The following is a 12964-nucleotide window of genomic DNA, read 5'->3' as shown; positions in this document are numbered from 1 at the left end:
TCTTTCTATTCAGAAACCTTGGAACAGATGTAGAAATCATCTAATTTGTTCTAGGTTGTACAGAAAATAATAAGGGGGGGGGAAGATGCCAATGCTTTTTCCTCCAAACCACAACACAGTTAGAACTACAGGGAGAGAATCTTTGACCTGGCCCATGTCAAAAATAGCAAATGGATATTTATTTATTTATTTATTATTGGGACTTATATGCCGCCCTATCTCCCGAAGGACTCAGGGCGGCTAACAACAATAACATATAATAAATACAGAAGTTAAGATAAAATTAAAATTAGAGGCCTCTGTACAATAAATTAAAATTAAAATTAAAATAAATTAAAAATTAGAGTTAAAAATTAAAAACATAATTAAAGTCCCTGTCAGTCCAGGTCAGCCAGGAGGAAAAGGAGTGTTTTGATATCTAAAGCCCTTTTGTTAACATGAAGTAGAATTATCCTACTTAATGCTAATAATCCTTTGATTAAAATACAAAGGTAAGACAAGCAAAGTAGATCAAAGCGTCGATGTCTGACAAGTAACTTTAAAAATATTCAAATGAGCTACATGTATTACAGTAACATTTTATTTATTTATTTATTTATTTTATTTATATTATTTGTTTTGATTTATATACCGCCCTTTTCCTGAAGGACTCAGGGCGGTTTACAGGGCAAATTAAAACAGTGCAATGTACAAATTAAAATAAAATTAAATTAATAGCCCCAAAACAATTTAAAATTTAAAACCTTAAAACCCCTCAGTCCAGGCCGGCTAAGTCAAATAGCCAAGTTTTTAGGTCCCGGCGAAACGAGCGAAGGTTTTCCCACTTACTCTTTTAGTTTCTGTACAGAAAACCTGTTTTATGTCACAATAATGCAATTTTGTTTAGAGCCAAGTTTCTTACTGAAAAACCTAGATACATTTAATCAAAGAGATAAAAAGTTAATCATAGATCGTTATCAAAAATATAGTAAGAGGAAAGGAATAAATTTGATCTAGATAGAAGCGTGCATGAAAATCCTTTATCTTTGAAACAAGGGGGGGGATCACTGTTCTGGTGGTTCTGCCAGACTGTTTCAGATCACCATTTGGCAAAACTGAAATCCATCTAGTTTAACAGTTTCTGACTTTTGGAGGAAACAAAATCCAGCAGATAAATATGATAAGGCTGGTGCACATCATCCCTTCTATTCTTTTCTCTTCACTGCAATGTCAATAGCGTTGCATTTCGGCAAAACCTTCCCTCCAATTTTCCTGGCATTTCCTTCCTCCACTCAGGCACCACCCCTGCCACTACTCGTATTGCAGCCAAGCACATGCCACTGACCAACCTTTCAGCCCTCCCAGGTAACCCAAACAGGAAATACAACTAGATGAACTAATTCCACTTCATTGTAAGCCTACATTAACAGAATCTTGCAAGTCTGAAACTACAAACTTCCTGCTTTCGCCTTTCATTGCTTAATACATTAGGGCGAGTCCTTCTTAAGTTTCTTTCTCTGATCGCTAAGTCACTGGGAGCTCCAGCTTTTCTTGTCTGATTGTTTCCTAGGTAGTATCTCTTTCCCAGTACATTGCCTGTCTCCTGCAGTTTCTGTCCAGCATCTTCCTCTCTCTGCTTCCTCTCAGCTGCTGATGCTTTTGGCTCCCCCCCCACACCCTTCAAAAATCACTTCGGTTTGGATCAGTCTTGTTTTATCTGCACATTTCATTTGGCGCACAGACCAGAACTCCCAAAACATGTCCAGTTAAGTTTGAGCATGAGCCCACTTCAAACCACTTCTTCCATACGTGGAAGAGTATGGACAGAGAGCAATTTTGCACAGCTCTCGGTTCCAGGTGGCCAGAATAATACAGATGGTGCCTTAAGTCCTCATTTCCAGGAAGCCTGTGGTTGGAATAATTCCTTAAACGAGGGCCAGACATGAACATGTTGAGCAGTATAAAATAGGTAGCAAAGAAACTTCCGACAAAGTGGTCTTTGGTATGTGTGCGTATCATACGTTTTCACTCTAGCATTGGAAAGACAAAGACCGCAGGGTGAAAGGGACCATACTGTAGATAAGGATGTGTTGAGGGAAAATATGAGGAGATCCCTTTGCCTCTCTTTTCTATGCTATGCCTTTTAAGGGCCATTTAAATGCTCCCCACCTTAAAATGGCGGGAAACTTATCCATTGTTTTTCACAGTTGTGGGTACAGGGATTCCCAACAGCCACAGAAAGGAAGCCTTGGAGCCACGCTAAATTTCAGTGTCCTTAAAGTGTTGAAGGTATGGTGAAAGCCTTGTGATTCATGGTGGTGAGACTAGGGTTGCTGCCCTGATCCTGAGCTTATTTCTTGTAACATTTATCCTTGTTTATTTATTAATACTAAGTTATGAATAATAGTTATTAATACTAAGTAAAACTCAGTTTTTCCAGCTATCTAAAACAGTCACGTTCCATTTAAACTTTCTCTAAACCAACAGACCTAATAGAAGCATTTTGTTTTGTTTGTTTCTTTGTTTTGTAAAGATGTGTTTCTTTTCTTTTTAAGGCGACATCAGAGTGATGGTAATGAAATGGCACATCCTAGGTTGCGTGCATCAGCCAGAGACCTTCGAGCCTCACCAAAGCGAGCGTCTAAATCAAATATCGAAGAAGAGTTGAAGAAATTAATAGACCTGGACAGCCCAACACCCGACTCTCAGAAAAACTTGAAGGTATGGCTTTCAGAATTATAAGATGGACTTGTGCTGACAAATACGTTCAAAGATAAGCTGGTAGTTCTGTAGTTCATTTGAGATATGGTTAAAATCATAGATGAATTCACATACTCAACAATATGTAATTGAATCCTTTAAGCATTTATTGGGTCTGTTTTATTATTAAAAAGTATGATACATAGGCCAGGGGTCTGCAACCTTGACAACTTTAAGACTTGTGGACTTCAGTTCCCAGAATTCCTCAGCCAGCTGTAGATTCAGCTCCCAGAATTCCTCAGCCAGCTGTAGCTACAGCTGGCTGAGGAATTCTGGGAGCTGAAGTCCACAAGTCTTAAAGTTGTCAAGGTTGCAGACCCCTGACATAGGCTATTTAATAAATTCAGTTAATGTTTTTTGTAATGAATTGCTTAGTTCAGAAAATGCTGTTGACTATAGCCTTGGTGGAGCAGTGGGCTAATGCCTCCTTAAGTAACACCAGCTGTCTGCAATTAGTGCAGGTTCGCATCCCACCAGGCTCAAGGTTGACTCAGCCTTCCATCCTTCCGAGGTAGGTAAAATGAGGACCCAGATTGTTGGGGGCAATTAAGCTGACTTTGTAATAATGCCGCTTGGGGTGTGTGTGAAAGCCCTAATAAGCAGGCATATACATAGAATGAAGGCTACTGCTAAGCTTGTAAGCCGCCCTGAGTCTTCGGAGAAGGGCGGGATATAAATGGAATTAAAATAAAAAAATAAAAAAAAATCTTGCCATGGATTAAACATTTAACTTTATGGAAGTATTATACTGACTTCCAATTCTTTTTCAGGACTCAATTCACACACAATTTTTTTTAAAAAAAAAATGTTATAAATTTTATAAATGGTTTTCCAGATTTTGGGGTAGATACATATATTAATTAAGTCTGCTGAGAACACGTCTTGGATTCTATGGAAGTACTTAAAACAGTTGTAGTGAATAGCACTGAAGAAAATACCCAGATTTCTGAGACCTCTGCATTGAAAACGACTGGATTAACTCTTCGTGCTTGTCAGACTAAATGATTTCCACAGCAACCATGCAAAGGAAGGCTCATGAAACTTCTTTCTTTGCCTGTCAAAATCCCAAATGGCTTATTAAAACTTGTAAGGATGAACAAGTGGGTACAGATCAGTTTTCAATGTTGTCTTTAAGGCTGATGTGGAAAAAATTTTTTTACTGTAAGCAAGGATTCCGCCATCCCTTCCATGTTTTTTTTACTGACTTTATGAAGGGGATGATGAATATCCCTTTCATGATTTTTCAAACAAGTTGTTATCTCTTCCATAAAATCCCTCTTAAGTTAAATGATTGATGATTGCAGTTAGTGGCTGGTAAATGTGTCTTGTGAAATTTTTATAATCAATATAATCCTCTATTTAGATGATAGATGATTGCCATTCCATTAAACAAATGCTCTGCCAAATGTATGACACAATTACTATTGCTAGGCTTCCTTTAAATCTGCTTCCTCTTAATCAGACATGTTAAACACAAGGCCCGGGGGCCGGATCCAGCCCGCGAAGTGGTTTCATGTGGCCCGCGAAGCCATCCTGGAAACAGTGAGGGAACGGCCCCCTCTGCCTTGGCCCTGGCCCAGAGACCCTCCTCCTGCCAGAGACCCTCAGATCTGTCCCACTCCTGCCCAGGCCCCCATAGGCACCCTCGATGCGAACAATGTAGAGCTGGCCATGCCCAGCCAGTAGGTCATACGCACTCTAGCCACGCCCACCCAGTAGGCCACGCCCACTCTGGCCATACCCACCCGGCCCCCTGAGGGCAACCGCCATGCTGATGCGGCCCTCAATGAAATTGAGTTTGACACCCCTGCTCTTAATAAATAAGGATAGGTCCTTGGAAAAAGGTTAGCTGTCCTCTGCAAAGCGTATTGGGTTTTGCTTTGTTTTTTTCCTTTTCCTTTTCCTTTTCCCCCCTTTCCCCTAATTTAGCTTTTACTCTTTCCCAAAAGAAAAATAGGGTGATAGTGATCAAGTTTTTAAAAAAAAATAGAGAAGTTTAATTGAGGCACTGGACAGGGTCTCCTCATCTTCTGTTGGCAGATTTTCTAGAAAAGGGGGAGGAAGAAAAATGACCAAGGAAGAAATATTTTTGCACCTGACAAAAAAACTTTATGAAGTTCCTTTACTCTCCCTATTTTTATGTTTTAACTCAGCCGTATTTTAGTAGGTAAGAACTCTTACGACATGTTGTTCTAGAGCGTGTACAATATGATGAACTGATTGTCTAACAGATTCGGATATTTGCCCATTTTATTTTCGCTGAACACATATCGTTGAAACGGGAGTCTTAGTCCTTATTTTTAGACAAGATAGTGTGTGTGTGTGTGTTAGTTTTCCTTTCTTTAAAACAAAATCTCTCCTTTCTTAGGAAATCCTGTTAGTTTATATTCCATCATATTTCACTGCTTTCAGAACATTATTTGAAGACTATAAATAGATAACAGTTAAAAAGTGAAGCATATACTTTTGAACACATTTTCTAGTGGCAAATTATTTAGTGAGTATCTGATTTTCAGGTTAATTTTTATTACAGACTTAGCCAGTGGATGTCTAGGTAAATGTACTTCCTAGTTATGAAACAATATTTGGTACTGATGATTGAGAAACGTTGGTAATATACTCAGATATAAATGTTCACTTCATTAAGTAATGTGCAAGGGCTAATTGCAAAAAGCTTCTGCTGTAGCAAATAGCAACTTTTTAGTATATTTTATGGGTCTTCCAAATCATGATATTTTGTACCAATAATGATCACTGACGGTATCTCTTTACACTCCTACCATCCGGTAGGAGATATAGGAATATAGCCAGCCGTACCAACAGGCTGAAGAATAGCTTTTATCCGTGGGCTGTTAGGCTTTTAAATGGGACATAATCTCTGTGAACTTATGCAGAATTGACTTGGGAGGCCGGTGTGTGGTGTAATTGGTTCACATGGTGTGGTAGGTTGGAGGGTTTGTTGTCACTGTGTGTTGGGGGGAGAGAGCACGGGGGGAGGCTCAGCTAATCTCAATGTGCACATGTTGTACTTTGACAATAAAGGTTTATTATTATTTATTATTATTATTTTGTGGGATTTCAGCATACGGACCACACTGAAAACATTTGAGTCATAGCAATAAAAACAAATATTTTGAGGTCTATTTATATATAATTTTTTTCCTATTGTAAAGAAATGACTGATAAGAAAGTATGGAGTGGTGCTATTCTAGCCATTATCTAAGGCAGGACTTTTCAACCAATGGTACGGGTACCATCCGTGGTACATTGGCACCTGGCAGGTGGTACGCGACCATCCTAGAAAAGTGGTAGTCGGGGAGGGGAATGAGCTGAACCGATGGCAGCACCACACAAGCCTGAGCGAGAGACGGTTGAAGCTACAGGGCTGTCAGGGCTCAGTGGAAGCACCAGGATCAGCACCAGGCTCCAGCTGGAATGTTGCATCATCTCCAGGGTCTTGTGATTTACATACAGATGCTTGGCAACTGATTCATATTTATGACGGTCACAGTGTCCCAGGGTCATGTGAAGTGACCAAAACCTGCTGCAACCACCCAGCAGATGGAGGGAATAAAAACCAAACACCCACCCCACCCCACCCCCACTGCCAATCCTCAACAGAAATGCTCATAACAATGAAAACCTCGGACAGGAGGAAGAGTGCCGCTGGGTGGGCAGGGAGGTGTATTGCTCGGCTGTGGCTTGGGGGGCACTTTTTTCAGTACCATTGTAACTTCGAACAGTCACTAAGTGAACTGTTGTAAGACTACCTGTACTCCATCACCTTTTTCCTTTTTTTTTTTTTTTTGTTCATCAAGTTTTTGACACCTTGCTAGGCAACTGGTGATACTCGGATGGTGCCATATCCTAAAAGTGGTACAATGGGTGAAAAGGTTGAAAAGCCCTGATCTAAGGAATGTAGTACATTTTATTTATTTAATTATATTTTCTATTTCTTAATTGCCTATTTCCCTCACTGAGGGCCTCTGGGCAACATACAATATAATCAATAAAATTAACATTAAATAGAATTAATTTTAAAATTATAAAAATAACATAAAATTTCAAAAGGTGAAAAACTCCAAGATAGGGAGTTAGCAGTTGTTAATAGAGGCAAGGGGCGTTCTCATGGGGCTAGCCATCCGCATAATTGTGTGGGCCTCCGTACAAAGCCTCACAACCAAGAGCATAAAAATATTTTAAGGCTTTGAATATCTGATGTCTCACCCCTGTATGAACTTGTTCAAGAATAGAACACAAGTGAATTAAATAAATGAATAAGATTTTGGACCTGCTGAAATTATTTTGTATGCCACAGTGCATAAATACAACAATGAATGTTGTATTTCTGTACTTTTTCATCTTAAAAGTAAACCTCATTGAACTCAATACATTTTTAATATACATTCAGATTGTACATTTCTTTGAATTCAGTTCTAAAATGATGTGAAGTGTGGGAACATGATAATACTACCTTTCTTAGCTTGTTAAAGCAGCTACATTCCCCCCCCCCCCGGGATTGAATAGGTACCATGTGATCCCTGGAAAAGACAGATGTGCTTTAAGAGTTATAGATACTATCTTTGCACTGTAGTGTAATTTTATTAAGAATTCTAATTTTAATGACAAAATCTAATACAAACTAAACTTAGAAGAGAAGAGAAAGAAAGGATAAAAGTGTAAGGAGAAAGAAAAGAGAAAATGAAAAGAAAAAAGAAAAACTGTTAATGAGAAAAGAAATGTGTAAAGAAGTGAAATATGTAAAGAAGTTACTTCTAGCCTTCATCACAACATGTATAAAGAAATGTAGTGATTCTTTACTCACTCTAAGGCAGAGGTCTTCAAACTCGGCCCTTTTATGACTCATGGACTTCAACTCCCAGAATTTCTCAGCCAGGCATGCTGGCTGAGGAATTCTGGGAGTTGAAGTCCATGAGTCATGAAAGGGCCGAGTTTGAAGACCCCTGCTCTAAGGTTACAAATAATTATCTCCTCATCCTCTGGCCCATCCTTTATCTATAGACAAATCTATATGGAATCATCTTTTCAGTCCTGGTGTCAGCAGAAAGTCCATAAAACATTGCCAGGAGTTTGTTTTAACCTTGTTCAAATACACCAACTTTATATCCCTTCTTTTTACTTCTAACAGTCTCAATCTTAGGATTTGATTTCTCTTCATTTCTTCTTTCTTCTTTGTTCCCTCACCCCTCTTCAAGGCTTTAGCAAGCCTTGTTTTGTAAATCCAATATGAAAACAAATATCCAGGTCCCTCTCTTGGTTTATCATTTCTATTTTCCTTTTGAATTTTAGGACATCAGCCAATTTCTTTTGTAGATCAGTGAAATATACTTTTCCAAGTCATTCTCTTGGCCTGTCAATTGTAAATCTAACTTTGATACCTGTAGATCTGTAATTTATTCAGTAATATCTTTGTTACATAAACTGCCCATAGAAACAGGCATCATTACTGACATTGTTGATAGTGTGGCTATTACTTTCTAACGCTTTTCTTTAAAAGTGTCTTTCAGTATTTTCATTATTATAATGTTTTTTGTTTTATAAGCTTGCATTTTTCCCCTCTACCTAAATCTTTAGCCCCTAAATCTACCTAAATCTTTAGTAGGGTGAAGTTTTTAAATCATGACATTGCTTATCTCTGTATGCATTTCTTCAAAAAAGCACCCACAGCATATCTATTTCCTACAAGAAGTTGTTGTTCTCTATAATTAATTCCAAAGTCTTATTGTACGTTTGTTACATAAACTGCCCATAGAAACAGGCATCATTTATCTGGACTCTCAGCCTGTATGTAACTTTCTAAGAACAAAGCCTGGTTTAGCTTCCTCCGTTTATTTTAATTTCTTTTACGTTTTTAAGCTAATAATTAATTTTTCTTTTGTTCAGAGTTGAAGATAAACCCATCCAATAAAGACTTTTCAAACCTGACATTCTGAAGGTCCCTAACAGTTTTAAAATGGTTAATAGACAATTTCTAAAAACGATTAGAAATTGAAATTTGTGAACCCAATGTCCTTTAAAAGTTTGTGCTACGGTCCCAAGCAAGATGGCTAATTCCTTCATCTTCTGGTGTTCACACCTGAGGAAAAGCATTGTCGTGCACTCTCGTCTCAAGGAGCAGCCATCTGACACACATGTGGATGATTCCCAGTGCTCTCCTTGTCTGGAGGGGTTTCAAGGAACCAATCTACTCACTGGTTCCTTGATCTTTGCTGTGGTTGTTGGCTCCACTTTCACTGAGTGGTGTTCAGTTCATCATACCTCCTCCAGAAGTGATATTTATCATTAACTCCTGATAAAAAAAATAACGATAAAAAATCAAGTCAAATAAATAACACTATAATCCTAAGGAAGCTGAATAAGGAACATTATCTTAAAACTTACATGCACCTAAGCATGTCTACAGCTTAAGCTGAAAGAGTTGTCATAGCATAGCCAAATCATTGGAGTTTGATGAAAAAGATGGTTCAACTCATTAGTTTCATTGTGTGGACACCATTTAATTAAACTTAATTTTGAAACTGAAGGGCCAGCTTTTTCTGCATTATCATATAATGCTACCTTTTTTATTTAAAAAAGAGGGATAATTAGCAGAATGAATTGTTATTATCTCACAGTGGTACTCTCACGGACAGAACATTGTCAGGTAAAGGAAGTGGAAGCTGTGTCAGCATTTAGGTGCGGAGATACCCAATTAATTGGGTTGTTTTTTAAAAATGTCAGACTTATCCAACAGGTATAGGTGCACAAGCATAAACCTGTTTCCACGAAGGGAGTGTCCTACCATTTATGGATTCTGAAGCTTCTAAAATGCTTCTAGTTTGGGAAATACTATACAATAATAAAGCTCTCTCTTTTATTTATGCAGCCCCAGTTACCTTTCAGAAGATTAGGACACCATATTGTTGTCAGCATGAGAACAGCACTAAAAACCCCCGCAGTTTTACACTTTTCCGATATGTTGACAGAGACTTTTCCCTACAGCACAGGATAACAAGAATTCTCCCAGCAAGCGTTTAATTAGCTGTTGGGTTCAGAAATCATCTGAACCCAACCCACGATACAAAACGTATTAAAGAGTGGCTCATGTTTTAAAGGGAAGGTTATGCATTCTTGACTTGTGTTATTCTTCTTTCAGTCTTCATTCCCTAGCACTCCTATTTCAAGGCGTGCCTTGCAGCGAACTCTGTCAGACGAGAGTATTTATAGCAGTCAAAGAGAACATTTCTTCCCCTCACGAGCTTCTCTTCTGGACCAAGCTCTTCCAAACGATGTTCTTTTCACCAGTACGTACCCTTCTCTCCCCAAGTCATTACCACTAAGAAGGCCATCATACACATTGGGAATGAAATCCTTACATGGTAAGTGAAATGCTGCATCTAAACTGACGATGTATGTTTTATTCTTGTTTATATAATTATTGTTATTGCTGCATGCTGCCCTTTATTTGTAGTGCTCAAGGTGGTGTACATAATGCTTCAGCATCCTATTTTCCCACAGCAACTCTGAGAGGTGGATTGAACTGAAAGAAAGTGACTAGCCTATTGGCTTTCATGCCTAAACAATTTAATCCAGCAATTGGAAAAAAAATGTTTTATCTGAAAGTGCTAAATATATACAGTAACTTTGAAATAGCCTTGCTTGAATTATCACACATACTTGAATCATAAATAAACTTGCCAATTGTTATTAATCTTTTAATAATAAATAATGAAATGCATTATAGTAAGGTTACATGGTAACATTTTTAGGAAAACAAAACAAACATGGCGTATAATTTTTAACCAGCCATTGAGGAAAAAATGCTGGGGAGAAAGAGTGGCTGAAAAGTGAGCCTTTTGAACTCACAGCTAAGGTAAACTATATATATTCTGAAAACAATTCACATGTTTGGTGACTATAGTAAGCAGAAGTCAAAAAGACCAGTTATGCATCATGGCCAGTCAACCACCTCACAGGGTTGTTGTTGTGGGGTAAATAGGAGGAGAAAAGAACGTTATGTATGTTGGCTGCCTTCAGTTATTTATAAAAAAAATAATAAAGGCAGGATACAAATTAAATAAAGAAAACTTAGGATTTTAAAAAATGCTGATTTTTCCCCCTGATTGGCAGAGTTGGGGAACATATCCTTGAGGGGTAATTCTTCATCAGTAGCAGGCAAAGCCAACTTGAAGATTTGTTTCATCTAAAAAAGAATGTTTCCATTCAGTCTTGGTTCTGTCTCCTAATGAAGAACTGAGTTATTTGTGTTTAATATGTGTTTTAAATGCTTTCTTTCTTTCTTTCTTTCTTTCTTTCTTTCTTTCTTTCTTTCTTTCTTTCTTTCTTTCTTTCTTTCTTTCTTTCCTTCCTTCCTCCTCCTCCTCCTCCTCCTCCTTCCTCCTCCTCCCTCCTCCTCCTCCTCCTCCTCCTCCTCCTCCTCCCCCCCCCTTCTGGTTTAGGAGAGTTCTCTGCCTCTGACAGCTCCCTCACTGATATCCAGGATCAGAGGAGGCAGCCGATGCCCGATCCAGGGCTCATGCCCTTGCCTGATTCAGCTTCAGATTTAGATTGGTCAAATTTGGTAGACGCTGCCAAGGCCTTTGAAGGTAAGAGTTTGCAGTTCATTATTAATGATGCGCACATACCAATTGACAAGTCTTTATTTGTTGTTTATATCATTGCTTCGTATCTTAAGGCTCTGAGACCCATATTCGCTTTCATTGATCCCAATTGCTGAAATAGTGTTTGCTTTCTTTTGTTTATATGCTCCAATTATTACTAGTGTTACTGAATTCAGTCTCTGTTGTTTCACTATAAATACTACAATTGCATTTATAGAAATGCACAGTTACAAAACATAACTTTTCCCACCAGGTCAGAAAGACTAAAAGGAACACAGAATTTTAGGCTATATTTTGGTCACTGCTGAAATGTGTCACCAAAGTCATTGGAGAATGTTTCTTTGACTTACAAACATTCATTTAGTGACCATTCAAAGTTATAATGGCACTGAAAAAGTGACTTATGACAGTTTTTCATATTTATAGTCACTTCAGCCTCTCCATGATCACGTAATCAAACTTTGAATATTTGACAACTGGCATGCATTTATGACGGTTGCAGTGTCCTGGGGTCATGTGATCACCTTTTGGACCTTCAGACAATCAAAATCAGTGGGGAAGCCAGATTCACTTAGCAACCATGTTACTAACTTAATAACTGTACAGGGGGGAATACACCGGGCTGTTTACACAGCAAACTCAGGGGTGCCAAGACTACATTGCTTTTGATGTGTATTCCCCATGGTGTCCCTGATTACTCTCTTGTAATCCCTTCCTCTCCAATTAATGTAAATGCAAACATTAATCCCTTCTTGCTAATTAATCCTCTCTCTCTGTTTGTGTGTGTGTGTGTGTGTGTGTGTGTGTGTGTGTGAGAGAGAGAGAGAGAGAGAGAGAGAGAGAGAGAGAGAGAGCATTCTGAAAGGCAGTGGGAAAAAGGAATGCATGTGATTTCCCACTTAACAACTGCTTCACTTAACAATAGAGTTGCCAATCCTAATTGCGGTCACTAAAGGAAGACTACATATGCGTTCATTAGATTCTAGAAATTATCTGACCTTACCGAGGAGAACAGATTGCATAATATAACTCAAAGGCAAAAGTGTAAGAAAAGAGAGTTACCATAATTACCCCAAGGGTAGATCTTCAGCTGCTGTTACTGATTTTAATTTTACTATGATATATATTTTACTGTAATACTAATAAAAAGAAACATATAATATGTGCTTGTCTTTTCCTTTCCAGTCCAGCGAGCATCCTTTTTTGCAACTAGTGATGAAAACCATAGGCCCATCAGTGTTGCCTCCAGTAATGACCAGGCTGAAGACCAGCTTCCTGCGCAGATGAAGCCTTACACTGAGTAAGTGATCTGCTGAACCATCACAACTCTGTTAAGAAGGCTGGGGGAATTGCTGCGCAGTAGAATCTGTAAATCTTACAAATTTAGAATATATGCACTCTGCCCTATGGAAAACTGAAAATGTGACTTCAGGATCAGGAAGTGGTTTACTACATTTCTGGATATTATTTTAGGTGATAACATTATCTAAGAATATGAAGTTTATTTCATTTAGTGATTGTGTAATTAATAGAAAAAAAGAGATATATGTTCTAGACAAAGGGGATTTTGTTGTAATATTTACAACAAAGTACATATACTGTTT

The 12964-nt window shown here is 38.2% G+C and overlaps 1 protein-coding gene across 3 annotated transcripts in view; it reads left to right on the top strand.

Annotated features, from left to right (window-relative positions):
- The window catches only part of SIPA1L1 (signal induced proliferation associated 1 like 1), a 166021-nt gene that overhangs the window by 145885 nt on the left and 7172 nt on the right, over nt 1-12964 (top strand). For all 3 annotated transcript variants that reach the window (XM_083350536.1, XM_083350537.1, XM_083350535.1), the window contains 4 exons: nt 2535-2700; nt 9896-10118; nt 11199-11345; nt 12546-12660. In XM_083350536.1, the coding sequence (XP_083206662.1) occupies nt 2535-2700; nt 9896-10118; nt 11199-11345; nt 12546-12660 (651 nt within the window). The remainder of the gene's footprint in view (nt 1-2534; nt 2701-9895; nt 10119-11198; nt 11346-12545; nt 12661-12964) is intronic.

This window comes from Vipera ursinii, assembly GCF_947247035.1.
Source record: "Vipera ursinii genome assembly, chromosome: 1".
Taxonomy (NCBI): Eukaryota; Metazoa; Chordata; class Lepidosauria; order Squamata; family Viperidae; genus Vipera; species Vipera ursinii.
This window is presented reverse-complemented; position numbering and strand designations above follow the sequence as displayed.